The sequence below is a fragment of the Mirounga angustirostris genome, unplaced genomic scaffold (assembly GCF_029215605.1).
Source record: "Mirounga angustirostris isolate CCGP_5_RB_7025 unplaced genomic scaffold, mMirAng1.0.hap1 SCAF_2, whole genome shotgun sequence".
In the NCBI taxonomy this organism is placed as follows: Eukaryota; Metazoa; Chordata; class Mammalia; order Carnivora; family Phocidae; genus Mirounga; species Mirounga angustirostris.
Window position 1 is genome coordinate 134417831 of NW_026991710.1, and position 21403 is coordinate 134439233.

At 35.5% G+C, this 21403-nt stretch overlaps 1 protein-coding gene across 17 annotated transcripts in view; it reads left to right on the forward strand.

Moving 5' to 3' along the window:
- RAPGEF2 (Rap guanine nucleotide exchange factor 2) overlaps positions 1 to 21403 on the forward strand; it is a 237474-nt gene that overhangs the window by 132215 nt on the left and 83856 nt on the right. Inside the window, exon 1 of one of the 17 annotated variants that reach the window (XM_045880219.3) lies at positions 17921 to 18106. The exons of 14 other annotated variants lie outside the window; for them this stretch is intronic. In XM_045880219.3, coding sequence (XP_045736175.1) covers positions 18047 to 18106 — 60 coding nt within the window. In that variant the 5' untranslated portion in view covers positions 17921 to 18046. Of the gene's footprint in view, positions 1 to 17920; positions 18107 to 21403 lie in introns of those variants that run through there. 2 more of the 17 variants (XM_045880220.3, XM_045880221.3) reach the window with 2 other exon arrangements.

The window sequence follows — 21403 nt, forward strand, 5'->3', positions numbered from 1 at the left end:
TCCTGGGATCGAGTGCCGCATCGGGCTCACTGCTAGGTGGGGAGCCTGCTTCTCCCTCTGCCTCTCTCTCTCTCTCTCTGACTCTCATGAATAAATAAATAAAACATTAAAAAAAATAAATTACACAGAGGCTGAAAAATGACTAAGGTATTTTGGAAAAAAAAATTATAGAATCTGTTGAGTAATTGTATTAGAGCAATTTCTTATGGACTTAGTATGGGATCAAGTAGTCCTTTATTTTTCTTAGGTCTTCCTTTCTCTCTTTCAAGTGAAACATAGGTGCTAGTTGGATATGACATGGAATTTGGAATTGCTAGCCTAGAGGAGATATGATGTGACAGTAGAATGAGCCAATCTGAAATATGAATTGCTCCTTGGGATGACTGATTGGCAGACTAATTGAGAAGGGAAGATTTTAAGAATGAAAAAGAAAATATTCAGGTTGTCTTGATTTTTACTTAGATGTCTATGAGGATAATAATGATAATTGGTCACTTGTGGTTTGGGTACAATCCAGAAGGCATTTGCAAATGTTAGAAAATAAAGATAAATCTCAAAATAAGTTGTGACATTTTCCTTATTAGTATACTTCTACTTTCTATCCATTTCTTTATACAGTTTTTAAACTGAACCTTAAAAAAGCTGAATCATCAGGAATTTTGGAATATTCAGGAAAGTTTTTGGGAAAAAAGATCATTTTGCCATTTGTTAATTTGTGACATAAGCATGAGCATCCTAACTAACTGGGATCTAGTAGAGAGTACTTGGGCATCATTGATATTCTTGATGATATTGAAGCCCTTGACAGTGGGCATTATTGATGAGCACTTGATAGCTTTGGTCTTTTTATGTCTCTTTGGTACGAACATTTTCCTAACTTTAATTAGACTGGAAGAGTATGAGCAACTAACCATTCCGCAAGCAGATTAAGGTGTTCGAGGGTTTAACTCAAGTTGTATTTCATGTAAACACAGGATTTTGTCTTAAAGGAATCTATGGATGTTTGATAACTGTGGAATCTTTAAAAGAGCAAAAAGGCTGATTATTTTCTAGTTCATCTCTTATTAGAGTTGTAGTTGTCAAAGTTTTTCATTTCAGGACTCCTTTACACTCTTAAAACTTTTTGAGAGCTCCAACAAGCTTTTGTTTATATGAGTTATCTGTATCATCATTTGCCATACTAGAATTTGAAGCTGAGAAATTTAAAAATATTTATTTATTAATAAAAATAGTAACCTATTATGTATTACATAAGGGGGTTTTTTTGGTGAAAAGTAACTATATTTTACAAAACAAAAAAATTTATAAGAAGAATAATGTTTTCGGGGCACCTGGGTGGCTCAGTCCTAAAGCATCTGCCTTTGGCTCAGGTCATGGTCCCAGGGTCCTGGGATCGAGCCCCACATTGGGCTCCCTGCTCAGCGGGGGGGTCTGGTTCTCCCTCTACCTCTGCCCTTCCTCCTTGCTCATGCTCTGTCTCTCAAATAAATAAATAAAATTTTTTTTTAAAGAAAATTTAGAAAAATTAAATATACTTTTAGGTGAAAGAAAGGCTTAACCTAAGCAGGTTAAATTATAGAAGAAAATTTATATGCATTTTATACTTTATCGAGCCCTGCATCGGGCTCCCTGCTCAGTGGGAAGCCTGCTTCTCCCTCTCCCGTTCCCCCTGCTTGTGTTCCCTCTCTTGCTGTGTCTCTCTCTGTCAAATAAATTAAATAAATAAATAAATAAAAATATAAAAAAAATAAAAAAGAGTAATGTTGTTTTATACTTTTGTTCAATATTTGGCCTGATAGAAGCAGCTGGATTCTCAAATGAACTTCTGTATTCAATCTGTTGTGATATACTCTTCTGATTCAAGTATATAAAGTATATGAAGAAAATCTGACCTCACACAGGTAGTTGGAAAAGGCAAGAGTATTTTAACAGCTTTTTGAAATAATCTTATTGATATACTTCACCCAAATTTGACACGTGGTCATTTCTTAAAAATTTAGTTGCAGTAAAGAATGTAAAGCTGTGTCAGTGAAGTTACTCTCTTTTATTAAAGCCCATATGACTCATGTATGACTTTGTAACATCATGCATTGGTCAGTAAATTAGGCTGTCATCCAAATTTTGGTGTGTTATACAATATCAAAAAAAATCACATTTATTATCACCACCAGTCTCACTAAAAAAGCCTCACTTATTGGGAAGCTGTCAGGCTTATGGTGTTGGATATAAATTTTGCAAAAGTCTTAATTTTTACTTGAAAGCTAAAATTTTTATCATTGGCAAACAAAGTACTATCAACTGTTTTCCTTGAAGTGACAAGCTCGGTTTGTTCATTTTCAAGAAAATATCTGCCAAATATCTAATTCTGAGTAACCATAGTTTGTCTGTTGCTTGTTCTTTAAAATAAAAGTAGTTTTCCCAAGTGCAGGGACCCTTCTGAACAGAGTTCTTTGTGACTGCATAGGTTCCCATACTTCTGAAGCTGACCCTAACCTTGTTTCCTGTATGATTTTTCTCACTGCTTCCTTTTCCTCTTTGCTGCCTAATTCCTTTATAGATACTGGGAGACAATGGAAAGATCCCAGGCTCACTTTGGGTAGAATCAGAAGAATTTTAAAATGCTTTACATTAAATAATTGTATTTTTAAATGTATTAATTGTATTGGATGGTTACCAACAATCCATTTTGTAGTTACTGTAGTGATTTTAAAAGATAGACATTTTTACTTGATTTATTGAACATTTCTCATTTAGAGCTTTTTTCCCTTTAGGAATTTTATCTACTCCCCTATCCCCCCCGAAAAAAGTTAACACCCCTTCCCTATTAAGATAATTATGAGCTATTATGTGGAATTAAAAAATATTTAAAATGTTTATGTCCAGGAGCACTGGGTGTTATGCACAAACAATGAATCATGGAACACTTCATCTAAAACTAATGATGTAATGTATGGGGATTAACATAAGAATAAAAAAAATGTTTATGTCCAATTTTGTATGGCAGTGAAAGTATAGTAATCATAACTGTAAAATGTCTGTTAGATAATATTTAAAAATGCATTTGGGGTCTTATGCCAATATCAATAAGAGTAGTTTTAGGTCCTCGTCCCCCAATACCCTCAAAAAGAAAAAATCACCATGGGTAGTTTTAACAACATTCTGTGAGTGATTCATCATTAATGTTCAAGATAATCTAATCCAATTTCTTATAAATTATTCCCAGTTTGATAGTACAAAATAAATAAATAACCTAGCAATATATTTAAAACTTTTTCTTCTCAAAACTCCACTTCCAATTTTTTTAGTGTTGAATTCTTTTCTCCTTGTTATCCTCTACTTTGAGTACCTATTTTCTATCTTTTTCTACTGACTCTTTTTGTTTTGTTTTGTTTTGTGTCTAAAGATTCTGTCTTCAATCTTTTGTTCTGCTTATGTTAATTAGTGGCTAGTTTCCTTTGTCATCACAAAGTGTGATTTACTACTGATTGTGCTCAGAGGTTCAATGTGATTCAGTAATCAACTACTAAAGCAAAAATCTGACAGGATAGAGCTGACTTTGGAAAGGGACTGAAAATGTCCCTGCTCCACAGATTTCAAATTGTGGGTGGGTTTCCCTCGATGAAAGCTGAAATGTCCACATGAATATTTTATGGGGTTAGTGGTTACTATAGGTTTGTGTATTATTTCTCACATAGAGAAATGTCTCCTTTAAACAGTTGTCTCATTTTCTTCCCTACTGTATTTTTTTATTGTAAATACCATGTTTTGTAGTCGTTTGAGTATAATATATTAATATCTTAGAGTTTTGGTTTTTGTTTTTAATCTTATAAGTCCACTGGGTTGAATGGCATATATTTTTAAATTTTGGTCCAACAGATTTTTATTTTGCTTTTTGTCATTGAAAAACTATAAAATATAAGCCATCAAGAAAAATAGGTTTTGTTGTACATTTGTTCTAAAGCAGTCTTTTAGTGAGCATTTTATATGATGAACAATACATTTTGCTTAGGTCTGTCACACTGTTCAGCTGCCCAGGATGACTTCTAAAGTTCATCCCTGATATCTTGTTTCCTAACTTACCCACTTAAGTCTTGGGGGTCAAATGTAGAATGAATAAGTGACTGCCTTATTCTGTTTAATATTTAATTAGAGATTTATGGTTATGTGTTGATACTATGAACTGCTACTTTATGGCACAACCAGGAGCTATAGTCTTCCATGAATATGATCCATCTGGCCAGTTGTGAACAATTCTAACAATTATAATAGTCTGATATATACAATTAATTATTTGAGTATTATTTAAAAATATCAGCATGGTTGTAATTGAAAATTTCAGAGTGCAACTAAAATATGATTAGGTAAAATACTCTGCCTTTTTTAGAGCTTTTAAGGAGAGGGAAAAATTAGATGTGTGGTTTGGGCTTTGTTTATTTATGAGAAGGACGATTGAATGTTGTCATCTTGAGCTCATATGGTTATATATCGTAGGCTGACTTCTTTTTCAAGAGGACACTTAAAAAATTTCTCTGGCATCTAAAATATTTTCTACATTGAGACAATCTTCTATATTTAATTATTTTCCAGGCAAATTTTACTTGGAAGCATTGCCTGTCTGGAATATATTTAATTACAGTAGAGGGACAGTCTCAATTCTACTCTTGATTGTGAAGTCTATTGATTAATGCTTCCATTTATAAACATTGTCATTTTCTCTTAGATTGAAGATTATTCAGCCATTATGAAAACCTACACATTTGATATTTATTTGAAGACATTAGTTTTTTTTTTTTTTTTTGAGAGGGAAAGAGTAGGGGGGAGGGGCAAAGGGAGAGAGGGAGAGAGAATCTTTTTTTTTTTTTTAAGAATTTTTTTTTTTTTAAAGATTTTATTTATTTATTTGAGAGAGAGAATGAGAGACAGAGAGCACGAGAGGGAAGCGGGTCAGAGGGAGAAGCAGACCCCCCGCTGAGCAGGGAGCCCGATGTGGGACTCGATCCCGGGACTCCAGGATCATGACCTGAGCCGAAGGCAGTTGCTTAACCAACTGAGCCACCCAGGCACCCAAGGGAGAGAGAATCTTAAGCAGGCTCCATGCCCAGAGCAGAGCCCGACATGGGGCTCAGTCTCAGAACCCTGAGATTATGACTTGAGCTGCAATCAAGAGTTGGACACTTAACTGACTGAGCCACCCAAGACACTGGATCTTAAAAGTGAGAGTATGTTTGTTAAAAATTAAATTCCTAAAGAGAAAATAGTCTTTAGAAGCAGAGAGTATCTCGTATGCCGTAGTAGACCTTTTGTACAGTGTGGTATATAATAGGTGCTGAGCAGCATCTTGGTTGTACATTGGTGTCTTTGGATCAAACTAACAAAGTTAGCATTACTGAATATTTCTAGGAGTGGCATTTTATTTTTTTATTATTTATTTATTTTTAAAAAGATTTTATTTATTTATTTTACACAGAGAGAGAGACAGTGAGAGAGGGAACTCAAGCAGGGGGAGTGGGAGAGGGAGAAGCAGGCTTCCCGCCGAGCAGGGAGCCCGATGAGGGGCTCGATCCCAGGACCCTGGGATCATGACCTGAGCCGAAGGCAGACGCTTAACGACTGAGCCACCCAGGTGCCCCTAGGAGTGACAATTTAGATCTACCTACATTAGCAGTTCTACACAAGGATATCTGCACAAGGATATTAATCCCAGCCATCTATACAGTATTAAGTAATGGATTGCCCAAACCTTGAGTGCAATTGACTTTTTAGAATATCTTGGAAGGACTAAAATTTACCCTTATTGAGTCCTTATGATATATACCAGTGGCTAGGTATTATCTCATATATTTTGTCAATTAAACTTTGTAGTTCTAAACACTTAGGTGATGGTGTCTCCACTGATAGGAGATAAGCATGCTAAGGTCAAAGAGGTTAAGTTACATGTTCAATGTTTATGGTACTTAGAGTCAAACCTAGACATCTTTCTTTTCCATTCCTGATATTTAAAATTATTTATTTTAAAAAATGAACTTAACATATTTTGCTTTTATGTTACTTGAACTTTAAATTTGATCTCAAAGAGATATGTATCAAATAATTCAGCCACTTTAGATGCCTGCTATTTAAGTACCTTTAAAAGACATAGGCTAGAGCATAGAATGTCCAATGTGAAAAATAATTACTAAATTATATTGGCAGTGATAATAGGCTTTGGTTGATTCATCAGTATTTTTGTTGCAAGTACTTTTCCTTTTCAAACCATCTCTTTCATCAATAAAGCACAGCATTTTTTTCCCCTTCTTTAACCTTTAGTTTCATTCCAATGCAGAAACGGGTTTTTACTGTTAAGTAGTACGATTTTGTAGCAAAGATGACTATGTAATTAATGTATTTTAAAAGTTAGGTTCACTAATATTATAACTAACAAAAGCCAAATCTTAAAGATTTTTTTTTAAGTATGACTTTTTAATGAATCAAAACAACTTATAGTTGTCTGAAAGTAGTCATAGTTTTTAGAGATGAAAAAATAAAGTCATAAAATTGTTTGCTTCTGCACCAGAAAATACTGGAAGTTTTGGTAATATTTAAGAATATTAAAAACATATATTAAGTAATTCCAAGGAATTTAAAAAACATTTTATAAAACTGATTAGTTATGTATAATTTTTATTTTTTTTTTAATTTTTAAAAATATTTTATTTATTTATTTGACAAAGAGAGACACAGCAGAAGAGGGAACACAAGCAGGGGGAGTGGGAGAGGGAGAAGCAGGCTTCCCACTGAGCAGGGAGCCCGACGAGGGGTTCGATCCTAGGACCCTGGGATCATGACCTGAGCCGAAGGCAGACGCTTAATGACTGAGCCACCCAGGTGCCCCTCTAGTTATGTATAATTTTTAATCAATTATTGTTAACATTAAGAAAATCATCTTTCACTTACCTTCTTCTGAACTTGGCAACTTTTAATTTATGAGCTAAGGATGTTAAAAAAATCTCTAATCTATTGTCTAACTGGCACTATAATTTTTAAAAAGTAAGAGCATTTTAATATTTCCCCTTTAACTGCCAAAATAAGGAAGACAGAAATCTCAGAATAAAGGAATAGTTACTAGCAGGAAATCTTATTACAAGACAGATTTTTTCCATTCAATGGGTCTCTCGTTTTTTGTTCTATATCGTATCATCCCTTTTATCCCCATTTTGCTACCAGCTAATATTTGGTAATAGCTGTATTAGAGGGACACTGGGGTGGCTCAGTCAGTTAAGCATCTGCCTTCAGCTTAGGTCATGATCCCAGGGTCCTGGAATCAAGTCTGCATCGGACTCCTTGCTCAGCGGGGAGCTTGCTTCTCCCTCTGCTTGTGCTCTCTCTCTGACAAATAAATAAATAAAATCTTTAAAAAAAAAATAGCTGTGTTAGATAACCTTAAGAACTTGAAAGGATTTTAGGAATCTCCCAGTCAAACCACTTAATACAGTTTATTTTTCTCTGTAGAATCACTGACATTCAGCCTCTGCTCTAAGATTTTTAATTACAACTAGCACTGATATTTGCAAGATAGTCCTTACATAATGTGTCAAAATTGTACCCTAATGCCTAGTACAAAGTAAGGGTTTAGTAAATCATAACAGTTATTATTTATTTTAGGGAAGGGATAATTATGAAGAAACTTTTCCTTATGTTTAGCTGAAATCTGCTTCTCTATAATTTTAGTTCATGGTTCTAGATTTCTTCTAAAGCAGCACAAATGAATATTCATATTCCATTTTCGTATAACTATGCTTCAGATAAAGAGATCCTACTGCACTAAGCCTCTTTTCTAGGTTAAACATCCCTAACTTCTGGTACTTTCCTAAACACCTTATCATCTAGGTTTTCTGCTCTTAGTACAACAGTTACTCATTATTCTCCTAGGTTATGATGTCTAGAACTGGTTGCTACCACTTACATAAGGTCCTGCAGTACCCTACAGTGTAGATTATAGTAGAACTTTGTCTTCCTTGCTCTGGACATTATATGTCTGATGACGTAACCCATAATTATATGAGAGTTGTAAGGTATTGTGTATTGGCTCATATGGAGCTTTTAGCCAGTTCAATTTTATAGATAATTCTTCCCACCTCCTCCCACCACTCCAGCCTGATACCCCTTATATTGTAATTGTGCAAGTGACATTTTGATAGTACGCATGTAGATGTTTATATTTATCCCTCTTAAATTTAAATTTTCTGGTTTTAGCCTACTCCTTTCACCTGTCAAATTATTTAATATACCTAATTTTGTCGATAAACGAATTGGACATCTTTTATGGTTATACAATTATCCTGTGTCTGTTTTGTCATCTTAAAGCTGGTATAATAATACTTCACAGGGTAGTTTGGAAAAGTTTAAGTGGAATCACTTATGCATTCATTCTTTTTTGAGTAATTACTGTGTGTTAAGCATAAGAGATAAAGCATAATATGTGATTAACAATACCAAATAAATAAAATATATGGCCCCTGCCTTCAGCTAACTGACATTCCAGTTTGTGATCAATAGTCCCCTTTTTGTTCAATAAAAATGGAGGGATAATTAACAATTCATGTGCTCATTTAAATATATTAATTATAAGGGAATATGTTACATGGCAAATTAGTAATAAAGGTAATAATTGCTATGGAATTTGGAGTGTTGCTTTGTGAAATACTGTAGTAGGGAGCCCATATTGAGTACCAGTGTAGAAGGACTTCACCTCTATAACTGAGCATTTCAAGATGAAGTCTGGAATTTTCTTAAAATAGGTTCTAGGAAATGAAATAAGCTTTGTTAAATAAGCTATTAAAGTCTATTCATTTTTTGAATAAAGGCATTGGAAAAGCCCCATTCTTGATGTTGGAATTTCTCACTGACTTACAGGCTACTTTTTTTTTTTTTTTCTGCATGTGTCCCATCTCATGTTATCTTTTAATCTTTCTCTTCTAACATGCATCATGTAAATATTGGGCATATTTATTATGGCTAGGTTACTATGTTAATTTTCCAATTATCAATCAAAAGTATCACAAACAGGATAAGTCAGGAACTTTTTTTATTAAAGAAAGAAATAGCCTATAAAAGCCACCCCAAAACTGCTAGAACTGATAAATGAATTCAAATAAAAGGTTACAAAATCAATCTACAGAAATTTGTTGCATTTCTATACACCAATAATGAAGCAGCAGAAAGAGAAGTTAAGGAAACAATCCCATTTACAATTGCACCAAAATAATAGGATACCTAAGAATAAACCTAACCAAAGAGGTGAAAGACCTGTCTCTGAAAACTATAAAACACTGATGAAAGAAATTCAAGATGACACAAAGAAATGGAAAGACATTCCATGCTTATGGATTAGAAGAACAAATATTGTTAAAATGTCTGTACTACCGAAAGCATTCTACATGTTCAGTGCAATCCCTATCAAAATACCAAAAGCATTTTTCACAGAACTAGAACAAACGATCCTAAAATTTGTATGGAACCACAAAAGACCCTGAATAGCCAAAGCAATCTTGAAAAAGAAAAGAAAAGCTGGAGGCATCACAATTCCAGACTTCAACTTATATTACAAAGCAGTAGTAATCAAAACAGTATGGTACGGGCACAAAAATAGACACATAGGTCAATGGAACAGAACAGAAAACCCAGAAATAAACCCACAATTATATGGTCAATTAATCTTTGACAAAGCAGGAAAGAATATCCAATGGGAAAAAGACAATTTTTTCAACAAATGGTATTGGAAAACTGGACAGCAACATGCAAAAGGAAGAAACTGAGCCACTTTCTTACACCATATATAAAAATGAATTCAGAAGAATGAAAGACCTTAATGTGAGACCTGAAACCATCAAAATCCTAGAAGAGAGCATAAGACAGTAACTTCTCTGACCTCAGAGACTTTTTTCTAGTTAGGTCCTCTGAGGCAAGGGAAACAAAAGCAAAAATAAACTATTGGGACTATATCAAAATAAAAAGCTTCTGCACAGCAAAGGATGCAAAGAACAAAACTAAGAGGCAACCTCTGGAATGGGAGAAGATATTTGCAAATGACATATCTAAAAAAGATTAGTGTCCAAAATATATAAAGAGCTTATAAAAAAAATGGACAGAAGACATGAACAGACATTTTTCCAAAGAAAACATACATATGGCAACAAGCACATGAAAAGATGCTCAATATCACTAATCATCAGGGTAATGCAAATCAACACTACAATGACATATCACCTTACACCTGTCAAGAATGGCTAAAATCAACAACACAAAAAACAACAGGTGTTAACGAGGATGTGGGGAAAGAGGAACCCTCATGCACTATTGGTGGGAATGCAAACTGGTACAGCCACTCTGGAAAACAGTATGGAGGTTCCTCAGAAAGTTTAAAACAGAACTACTTACTCTGTGATCCAGCAATTGCACTACTGGGTATTTACCCAAAGAATACAAAAACAACAATTTAGAGGGATACATACATCCCTATGTTTATAACAGCATTATTTACAATAGCCAAGATATCAAAGCAGCCCAAGTGTCCATCCATTGATGAATGTATAAAGAAGTAGTGTATATATACACATACTATATACAATGGAATATTATTCAGCCATCAAAAAGAATAAAATCTTGCCATTTTCAATGACATGGATGGAGTTAGAGAGTATAATGCTAAGCGAAATAAGTCAGAGAAAGACAAATGCCATATGATTTCACTCATATGTGGATTTAAAAAATAAATGAGGAAAGGGAAAAAGAGAATGAGAGAGAGAGGGAGGGAGGGAGGGAGAGAAACCGAGAAACAGACTCTTAACTATAGAGAACAAACTGATCCCAGAGGGGAGGTGGGTGGGGGGATGGGTGAAATAGGTGATGGGGATTTAGGAGTGCACTTGTCATGATGGGCACCAGGTGATTAAAATAAGAAAAAGAGAAAAAAGAAGTTGAGAAGAAAAAAGAAAGAGCCTAAAGGTTTCTTTGGAACCTGTCTTTGAACTATATCTGGGTGAAAGTTTTGGACTCTTAGTTTGGTTTTTCTGATACTAAGTGTTAATTGAAGTAACAGGTTCCCAGTATTTGTGAAACCTGTATTTAAATTCAGCTCAGTACTTACTCAACAATTATTATGTGTCAGGCATTGTGTTGGTATCTTTCAAGTATTATAACTAAATTATTTTTTTAATTTTTTAATTTAAAAATTATTTTTAATAATGAACCAAAGTACCATTTTTATTTGGTCAAAGTAGAAAAAAGTAAAATTGTCTACGAAAGCTTTAGGAAGATGTGCGTGGAAGATGTGTCTGAGGTATACTCAGGGATGGATAGAATAGATTATGTGAAATGTAGGATTGAGTTATGGTATAAAGAATCTTTAGATAATCAACTTTTCCTTTGAAATCGTAGTACTGATGGGGGGCATATATTGGGCTTAGGAAGAGAAGAAAAACTTCTGACCATACCTCCTACGATAATTTTATTTTGTGTTGGCTTAGTGCTTAATTCGTTTGGCATATCCATAGAGAAAACAGCATTTTAAAATGTCATTTCTTTGGTGAACAATAAAATATTAGAAATGAGATTTGTAAAATTTCTTGTTTCTGGATATCAAAGAGTAAATTCTTTTACCTTCTCCCACAGAATCTCTCCAAAACTCTAAAGTTTTTCCTTTCAGGTAGGGGGAATAGGGAGGAAATCTATATATAGTGGATAAGCGAAGTAAATGGTATTAGAGACCTGGAGTTTTATTTTGTATTCTTCCAAACTACCAAACCTATAATTTTATACAGTTTATTTTCTATGAAAGATGAATATTTTATTGCTTTTCTTGACTTATGATCAAGCTTAATTAAAATATTTGTAAAGCACATTGAGATCTATGGATAAATAGTATAGATATTATAAATAAATAAGCATAATAATTCTAAATGTGGTTAATAATTACTGAGAACAGTCCATTTTTTCTCAGTTTCATAGTAATTAAAAATCAAACACAATAGGTGGAAAAAATATGAATGAATACAATGACATTAAATTTAGCATGGAAAGGACTTACATAAGTAATTTCCTGAACTCTGTAATCTCTGTCTTTTGGATCATTGTTACCAATAAGTTGGAAGTTATTAGATGTTCTTGACACAAGACAGAAGGTTGTTACATGGTCCTTTTTCTGGCTGGATCTATTAATGCTACTTGCCAAATTTAGATGGTTAAGGAATGGAGCAAATAAAACTCAAATTAAGGCTACTTCAAGGTGAGTGTAAGTTCTTGTTTGTATAAAATCTGTAATGGGATTCTCTTAAATCTTCAGGTTATATTTTATTCCTCAAGCAGTGTTTGGCATATTATAGCCTGGCATAATTGTGTTTCATTGCACAAGGTAGTAGGAATAGTAAAATTTCAGTATAACAGTCATGAGTTTTAAGATATGTAGGTTGTAGGCATGGAGCCAGATTGTGAGAGAAATCACACCAAGTCTCAGCACAGAAAAGCAACGGTGCCTGAGGATGTGTGATTTTCTGACATCACCTATCAGGTTTTCCCATTTAGTTTCCTTCTTGAGAGAAGTGACACATTTTCCCAGAGAGGCAAGCAATGGCAAACCTTCACATGTAAGGTCAGACACCATCAGCATGGGGCTAATTTGACTTAAACTTGGAGGAGAGTTTTTGTCACATGGACATGTGGGACATGGGCTAGATGGATGGAAGTTGTAGAACTTGATTATTTAGTTCTTGGGTTGCCGTTAACTGTGGGGTGTATGTGTGTGTGTGTGTGTGTGTGTGTGTGGCAAAATATACACGACATTTAAACTTACCATTTTAACCATTTTTAAGTGTATATAGTTCAGTGGTATTAAGTACATTCCCATTGTTACACAACCATTGCCACCATCCATCTCCAGAATTTTTGCATCCTCCCAAGCTGAAACTCCATACTCATTACACAATAACTCCTTCTTAGCCCCTTACCCCAGCCCCTGGCAACCACCATTCTCCTTTTGGTCTATGAATTTAACTACTAGTCTAGATACTTCATGTAAGTGGAATCCTACAGTGTTTGTCTTTTTGTGGCTGGATTTTTTCACTTAACATAGCGTCTTCCAGGTTTATTCTTGTAACTTGTAACAGAATTTTATTTCTTTTAAAGACTGAGTAATATCCCATTGTAGGTATATACTACATTTTATTTACATGTTCATTTATAGATGGACACTTGACTTGGATTGCTTCTACCTTTTGATACTGTGTACTTTTTAAAAACTATTTTTTTAGAGCAGTTTAGATTTACAATAAAATTGGGAGAAAGGTACAGAGATTTCTCATACATCTCCCACCCCCACACATGCATAGCCTCCCCCATTATCAACATCACTCACCAGAATGGTCCATTTTTAAACTCTCAGTATGAACCAAATTGACACATCACATTTACCCAAAGTCCATAGTTTACCTGAGGGTTCACTCTTGATGTTGTACATTCAGTGGGTTTGGACGAATGTACAAAGACATATTATCCTTCAACATAGTATCATACTGAGTATTTTCTTTGTTCTAAAAATCTTCTGTGCTCTACCTATTCATCACCCCTGGCAACCACTGATCTTTTTATTGCCTCCATAGTTTTGCCTTTTCCAGAATGTCATATAGTTGGAATCATACAGTATTCAGCCTTTTCAGATTGGCTTCCTTTACTTAGTAATATGCATTTAAGTTTCCTTCATGTTTTTACACAGTTTGATAGCTCATTTCTTTTTAGTGCTGAATAATACTCCATTGTCTTGATGTACTACCATTTATTTATCCGTTCAGGATTTTGTCAATTTTGAATAAAGCTGTTTTAAACATCTGTGTGTAGTTTTTTATGTAGACATAAGTTTTTATTTATTTTTTTAAAGATTTTATTTTTTTATGTGAGAGAGAGCAGAGTGAGAGAGAGAGCACAAGCTGGGGGGAGGAGCAGAGGGAGAGGGAGAAGGAGATTCCCTGCTGTGCAGGGAGCCTGATGTGGGGCTCAATCCCAGGACTTTGGGATCATGACCTGAGCTGAAGGCAGACGCTTGCTTAACTGACTGAGCCACCCAGGTGCCCCGACATAAGTCTTTAACTCCTTTGAGTAAATATCAAGGAGTGTGATTTGTTGGATCACATTATAAGTATGTTTAGTTTCGTAAGAAACCACCGCACTATCTTCCAAAGTGGCTGTACCATTTTGCCTTCCTACCAGCAATGAGTGAAGTTCCCATTGCTCCACATCCTCACCAGCATTTGGTGTTGTCAGTGTTTTGAATTTTGACCATTCTAATAGGTATGTGGTGGTATCTCACTCTTGTTTTAATTTGCATTTCCCTGATGACATATGATGTGGAACATCTTTTCATATGCTTATTTTCCATTTGTATATCTTCTTTGGTGAGGTGTCTTTTAAGGTCTTTGGCCTGTTCATCAAGTTTTGTCTTACTCTTGGGTTTTAAGAGTTCTTTGTGTATTTTGGATAAGAGTTCTTTATCAGATGTGTCTTTTGCAAATATTTATTCCTGATCTGTGACTTGTCTTCTAACTTTCTGTTTTTTACAGAGCAGAAGTTGTTCATTTTAATGAATTCTAGCTTAACAATTATTTCTTTCATGGATTGTGTTTTGGTGTTGTATCTAAAAAGGTATCACCATACCCAATTTTATCTAGGTTTTCTCCTGTTATTTTGTAGGAGTTTTATAATTTTGCATTTTACATTTAGGTCTGTGATAATGTTGAATTAATTTTTGTGAAGGGTATAAAGTCTGTGTCTAGATTTATTGAGTTATGGCATGTGGATGTCCAGTTGTTCCAGCACCATTTGTCGGAGAGACTATCTCTGCTATATTGCCCTTGCTCCTTTGTCAAAGATCGGTGCCATTTACTTTTAAATCATTCATTTGTTTATGGTAGAAAAGCATTTGGGATTTTGATAAGAACTAGTTTACAAGATCAAATATGGTTTTGCTAATGTCCACTCCTGATCACTGAAGATTTTACTCATTCAGAAAAGGTGAGAGCCTATGATGTGTACCACGCTAGGGGCTGCAGGTATAGTGACTATACACAAACGTGATGCCAGCCATCACAGAGATTAAGTGTAGCAGGGGAAGTAGACACTAACTACTTAAATCCATGATTAAATTAAAATTAGAACTGTAATAAGCATTATAGGGAAGTGATACACAATATCTTGATAAATTTGAGGGCATTTCACCAGTGGTTTTTAGGGGTGGAATAAGAATCAATCAGGAAAAGGAGGGTGAAGGAATGTTGTAGGCAGAGGAAACAAGGTGTAGAAAGGCGTTTTTGCTCATGCAAGGAAACAAGAGCAGCCCAGGTGACCTGGAGGGCATGAGCATGGTATAACTCATAAAAACATATACAAATCTTGCACACTGTAATAGGAGTTTTAGTCTGTATGCTGAGAGCAATGGGAAGCCTTTGATATGTTTTAATTTAAAAAAGGGCTCAATAGATTAGGTTGAAGTGACCAGACTTTAGTTTTTAAAAGATCTCAGGAGGAGTATGTTAAATGTAGAAGGGTGGGTGAGGTAAAAATTGAATCCAGACAGTTCAATAAAGAGACTTGCAATTTTTATGGCAAATAGTAATGAGTGGGATGATAGCAGCAGAAATGAAGAGAAATTTAAATTTGAGAAAAGGTAGAGAATTTAATTAATGGGATATTGTGATGGATTGGGCATGGAGAAAGGTGTTAAGGATAACTTGTAGATGTATAAATTATACAACAGGACCATGATGGTCCTTTATTGAAGAAGTGCATGGGATGAGGAAATGGTGGAAGCCAAAACTAGGTAATTCTTGAGAAATTTGGTTGTGAAGTGGGTTCATGTGAAGACATTAGACTGTAGCCATGGGAAAATGTAGGGTCTAAAGAAGGTTTCTGTTCTTTGTTTTGTTTTTGAGATGTGAGAGACCTGAACATATTTAAAAGCCAGTGAAGAGACCTGCTAGTTGTGGCGGAGAGGTGGAATATATGTGGGAAAGAAGGGATAATGGATAATATAATAAGTCTATGAGAGGGGTATACTGGGGATGGGCAGGAGAGAAGGATCTAAAATAGTCATGGGCAGAGAAAATGATCCAAAATAGTCATGTGGAGGGAATGGTTGCCTTTAGATAATGAGAGGGGAAAAGAAAAGAAAATAGTGTGGGTGCAGTTTTAAGTAGACAAGAAACACAAATCAGCAAGCACTGACAATTCCAAAGTCAATTATTAAAGTTGCTAGATTTTCCATATCTAATTTCTATTATGTATGCCATTTATAGACAGTCTTGACAAGAGAAACTGACCAGTACTTTAGAGTTAAAATGTCCTTATTCTTTGTCAGCTATAATGCTGTCTTTCAAATAACCTGCTAATCCAGATGAAATTAAGAGTTTATGGTAGAATAACATATCCTCATTAAATTTAAACTCTCTACCTCTAAAAGTTTGATTTTTTTTTAAATTGTGAGTGTGTTTATTTTGTTATTATTTGCAATGTGCTGTGTGCGTGCATGCGTGTGTGTGTGTGTATGGGTGTTTGTGAAAATCACATCTAAATTTATATAAAACTGTTAAATGTGCATTTTGTAAATTTTTGATAGATACTTGCTTCCTGTAGCACAGTAATGTTTGAGGGTGGGGAAGAGGTCACATCCATTCTCTTATCTTCAGATTGGTTTTAGTTCAAAGCTGTTCAAGTAAGTCCTTGCTCCGTTTTCCCACCCTGTCTTCAGTGATATTATTTGGAGTCAGCAATCAATGGATTCCATCCCTCTGAGACTTGCTTAACCTACAGCCGCTGATATAATACAGGCAAGAGCTTGTTACTTTATCTGAATTGTCCATCGCTACCTTAATGAGTGAAATGGTTAAGTAGAGGAGGGGGCGAGTCTTAAGGAATGTGTGTACCATTTGAGCTGAATATCTCAGTGTATGTAGAGAGAGGGAGGGTGAGAGAGAAATCCACTTACATCACTAGAACTGCATTGAGTGTGAGCCTTGCAGGTTAAGAGACAGACTACAGTGTCTTGCTTTCTGCAGGAAGCAGCAATGCCGTTTGTTCCCTAAGAGGAATTTTTTATTTAGAAAAGGAAGCTTTCTCTCTACCCAGGAAATGGCTTTCCTTGTGCGTTGCTATGCCAACTGCCTGCAGCCATGGTCCTCCAAAGTAAGCACAATAATGTAATTATATTGGTGTATTGCATTCAGACTCATGATTCTCGAGATTGTGTGTGTGCATGTGTTGTGTTTCTGTTAGTGACTCTCTTGCTAGCAGTCATGCTTGTGTTGACTGTGAGGGACAGACATCATTAAATTAAATGTCCATCAGTGTCATGCTGCTAAGATTAATTGTGCAAACTTGGTTAGTGGAGTGGGACAGAGATCACTGGTCACCACTCTGTCAGCATCATTAGCAGCTAGGGAGGAGGTCCTGATTCACATGCTCTGCCCTGATTTTTTTCTTTCTTTCTTTTCCTTTTTTCTTTTTTTCTTGGTTGGAGGGGTCCGTATGTGTGATTGCAAATGAAACAAGAGTATTAACAATGCTTGGCTGAATGCTAGAGACTGGTTCTTATACCACCCTGACTAATATAATTCTGTATTAAGCCTTTTTGAGGGGAGTCTGTGTGCAGTCAGCCATTTTAGCTTTTTTTTTTCTTCTTTTCTTTTGCCTCTTGCTCTTCAATCTCAGAAATGATCTTGTTCTCTTGGAAGACTGAGAGCTGTATAAGGTTTCCTCTGTCTTGTCATAGCCTAAGATGGTTAGAGTTTCAGTGTTATAAAAATGGAGCCGAACACCGTTGTTCGGATTCCTTTTCTGGTCTACAAGTGTGAGGGGTTTTTTAAGCTCACCAGTAGTGACACTTTCAGCTGCAGCTTGGTTTCCTCCTCTCTTTTTTTTTTTTTTTTTTCCTTTTTCTTTTTTAATTTAATGCTGTAGAGGGTGACTTGCCATCCATGAGAGATTGGTACATGATGTGTAAATTCAGTTCAGCATATGTTTCTTCATTATGAAACCACTAGCAATCCCAGCTAACCATGGAGTTATGGGCCAGCAGGAGAAACATTCAGTAAGTATCGCAAATGCTGCTTGCGCTTCAAAAGCACGTCAGAGAGAATTGCTTTAAAATGGGAACTATTGCTGCTTCTGTTCAGGGAAAACAGGTTTTTTAGAGGGTGTGACATAGTGTGCTTGGAGGAGGGAGGGTAAGTTACGACTGGCTCGTGCTTCCAATTTTGTTGTAATTTTTAAAAATTTTAAATAAGATCAACAATTCATTTAAGACAAAATATTGCCTTAAATTTCTGTCATCAGAAATGAGAACTAGACAATTCAGCTTTAAGACTCAGAGAGTTTTTTTAAAAATGTTTTTTATAGTTGAATTTAATGAGAGATCACGAAAAGGATTATTGGGAGCAGGCGTCTGTGGTAAGGAATTCACATGTAGGTTTGAGGGAGGGAGGGAGAGCTCTGGGTATTGATTTGGTAATAAAACGTTTAGTCAGTGGGACTCATCTGACTTCTTAACATGCATTAATAGGTGATAAAAACAGAATAATTTTCTTAATGCCACAAGTATTGCTTCTTTATAATTGATCCCATGAGTCAGCTATGCATTTGTCACGCTGAAATCCCACAGGCAGCTACTGCTGTTTGTGGGAAACACTTTTCTATGGTTAACACCAAGTCTGAGCCTCCTGTTTCAGGAATGGGAGTTCTCAGAGTGCTACTTTTATGTCACCGTGTTGGAAGTTTTCTGCCATCACACGAAGTCATATTTTTATCTCTCTCTCTCTCTCTCTCTCTCTATTTTTTAAATTCCCCAAATGAAAATGTATAAATTTAGGCGGCTTATAGAGTAGTCTAAAGTATTTTTGAATTGCCTATTTTTACACCCTAGCATATAGAAAGTATTCTATTAGGGTGTAGGAATTATCTTTTATGTATTCTAAAAAGGATAATATGTTAAACTGCAAAAATGGAGATAGATCGCTAAGGCTTTGAAAATTTATAGAGAGGCGGCCATGAATTTAGAATATTTAGATGCTTAGGTTTATGGGTATAGTTTGGTTTTGCTCATCCTTATGAACAAAATTGTAAATTAAATCCAAGAGATTTTCGTTGAGGAAGTGACTCTGAAGGTACCATCTCACTTTTTCCAGTGAACCACAGGGTGCTCTTAGGGCAGTATCTGTGGTGGAAACATGTTATGATGCTGTGCTTAGAGCCCAGCCCTTCCTAATGAGATCCTAATTGTACCTCACAAATTAGATCTCTTTGGGCCAGATCCAGGAAAAAACCAGCTTTATACTTAATTTCACTAATAGGAAAGGTTGTTACAGAAAAGTTCTACTGTAGTTTGATTTTCTTAACAGGGCCTTAGAAATTAAGCTCCTCTGTAGTCATGGTCCCTCCAGGTGAAAATGAGAATATTACTTAAGACTACTTGAGGAACCTTCGAAGGAAAGTTTAAACTACAGGTTCCTTGTCTACCTTTTTCATATAACCTTTCTCAAAATGGAGAGAGGGGGTATTTAAATTAATAATATCATTTTAGTGAACAGGAAAATTGTTAAAATTATTTACTGGTGGTGGCGGTGGGTGGAGTATTACTAGATTTATGACAACAAGATCACTTGGGACGGATAACACCAAATAGTGGGTAAGCTGCAGCACCTAGTATACTATTCTGTAATATTCTGTAAGCATGTTTGTTTCCTGACAAGTGTTTTATGTATATATTTTACTGAAATTTAGGGTAACACTATGACAAAAGTCACTGCAGCCATAAAATAGCCTTGAACCAAGCAATTTCTAAAAAACATGTGAGTGGTATTTCCCATGATACTTTTACAAGTTGGAATCCTAGAACTGGCTATCGTAGATCATCATGTGCAGCAGAGCTGGTAGCCTATGGTGTCAAGATCTTGCTATGAGTTTTTTGGTTATCTAGGCTTTGCTGTGTAATGAGCAGACCTTTAAGATTTTAATGATTTATGAGGAGTTGAATAGGAGAATAATTACTCTGGCTCTCACATAACAGGTGACTCAGTAAACTGTTGAGCAAAAATGAGTGAGAATGCCCCTCTTTTGACCTATGAGGCTTTATGAGAATAATGTCAGAGCTCATTTTAAATGAGAAAAGTCTAGTAAATTCATATATACTTCCGTTTTTGCTTCTACAAAAGTTGCAGCTTTTTTTTTCTTATTATGTTAATTACCATGCATTACATCATTAGTTTTTGATGTAGTGTTCCATGGTTCATTGTTTGCATATAACACCCAGTGCTCCATGCAGAACGTGCCCTCTTTAATACGCATCACCAGGCTAACCCATCCCCCCAACCCCTCCCCTCCAGGGCCCTCAGTTTGTTTCTCAGAGTCCATATTCTCTCATGGTTCATCTCCCCCTCTGATTTCCCCCCCTTCATTTTTCCCTTCCTACTATCTTTTTTTTTAAAAAAACATATATTATTTGTTTCAGAGGTACAGGTCTGTGATTGATCAGTCTTACACAACTCACAGCGCTCACCATAGCACATACCCTCCCCAATGTCTATCACCCAGCCACCCCATCCCTCCCACCCCCCACCACTCCAGCAACTCTGTTTGTTTCCTGAGATTAAGAATTCCTCATATCAGTGAGGTCATATGATACGTGTCTTTCTCTGATTGACTTATTTCGCTCAGCATAACACCCTCCAGTTCTATCCACGTTGTTGCAAATGGCAAGATTTCATTCCTTTTGATGGCTGCATAATATTCCATTGTATACGTATACACCACATCTTCTTAGGGTTGCGGCTCTTTAAGTGGCTTCGCTTCTTTGACAATAGAAGGCAGTGAGAAACTAAAAAGCAAAAATGTTAAATTGGGCGCTTTTAAAAGAGCTGTGATTGGGCACCAGTAGTAAACTCACTTATTCTGCTTTGTCAGGATTTTTCAGATCTTATGGGCTTTTATTCTCTATTTCTGGCTAACTCAGCGCATATCTCAGTTCCTGGCACATAGTAGATGCACAATAAGTACTGTTGAATTTGTCGTTTAATTGTATTTTTGGATTAATGAAGTCTCAACCCTCTCAACTAGTAAATTTCATATATTTTATTACATCTCCTCCCTGTCCCAGTTCTAGATAGTCGGTTGATAACACTGAGATGAATACCTGTTGTGTCACCGACAGTGTAGCCGGCACTGGGCTGTATCCTTACAGTCGTCTAGTGCCTTCAGTTAGTCTTCAGAGGGATCTTCTGGTTTTGTGAATTTTGAAAATAAGATACATTTTAAAAATGTGTGATAAAATTGCTTTTCCAAAAGACTACTGTTGAGCACTAGTTGAACAGACTGCGAATAGATACTTCATGAA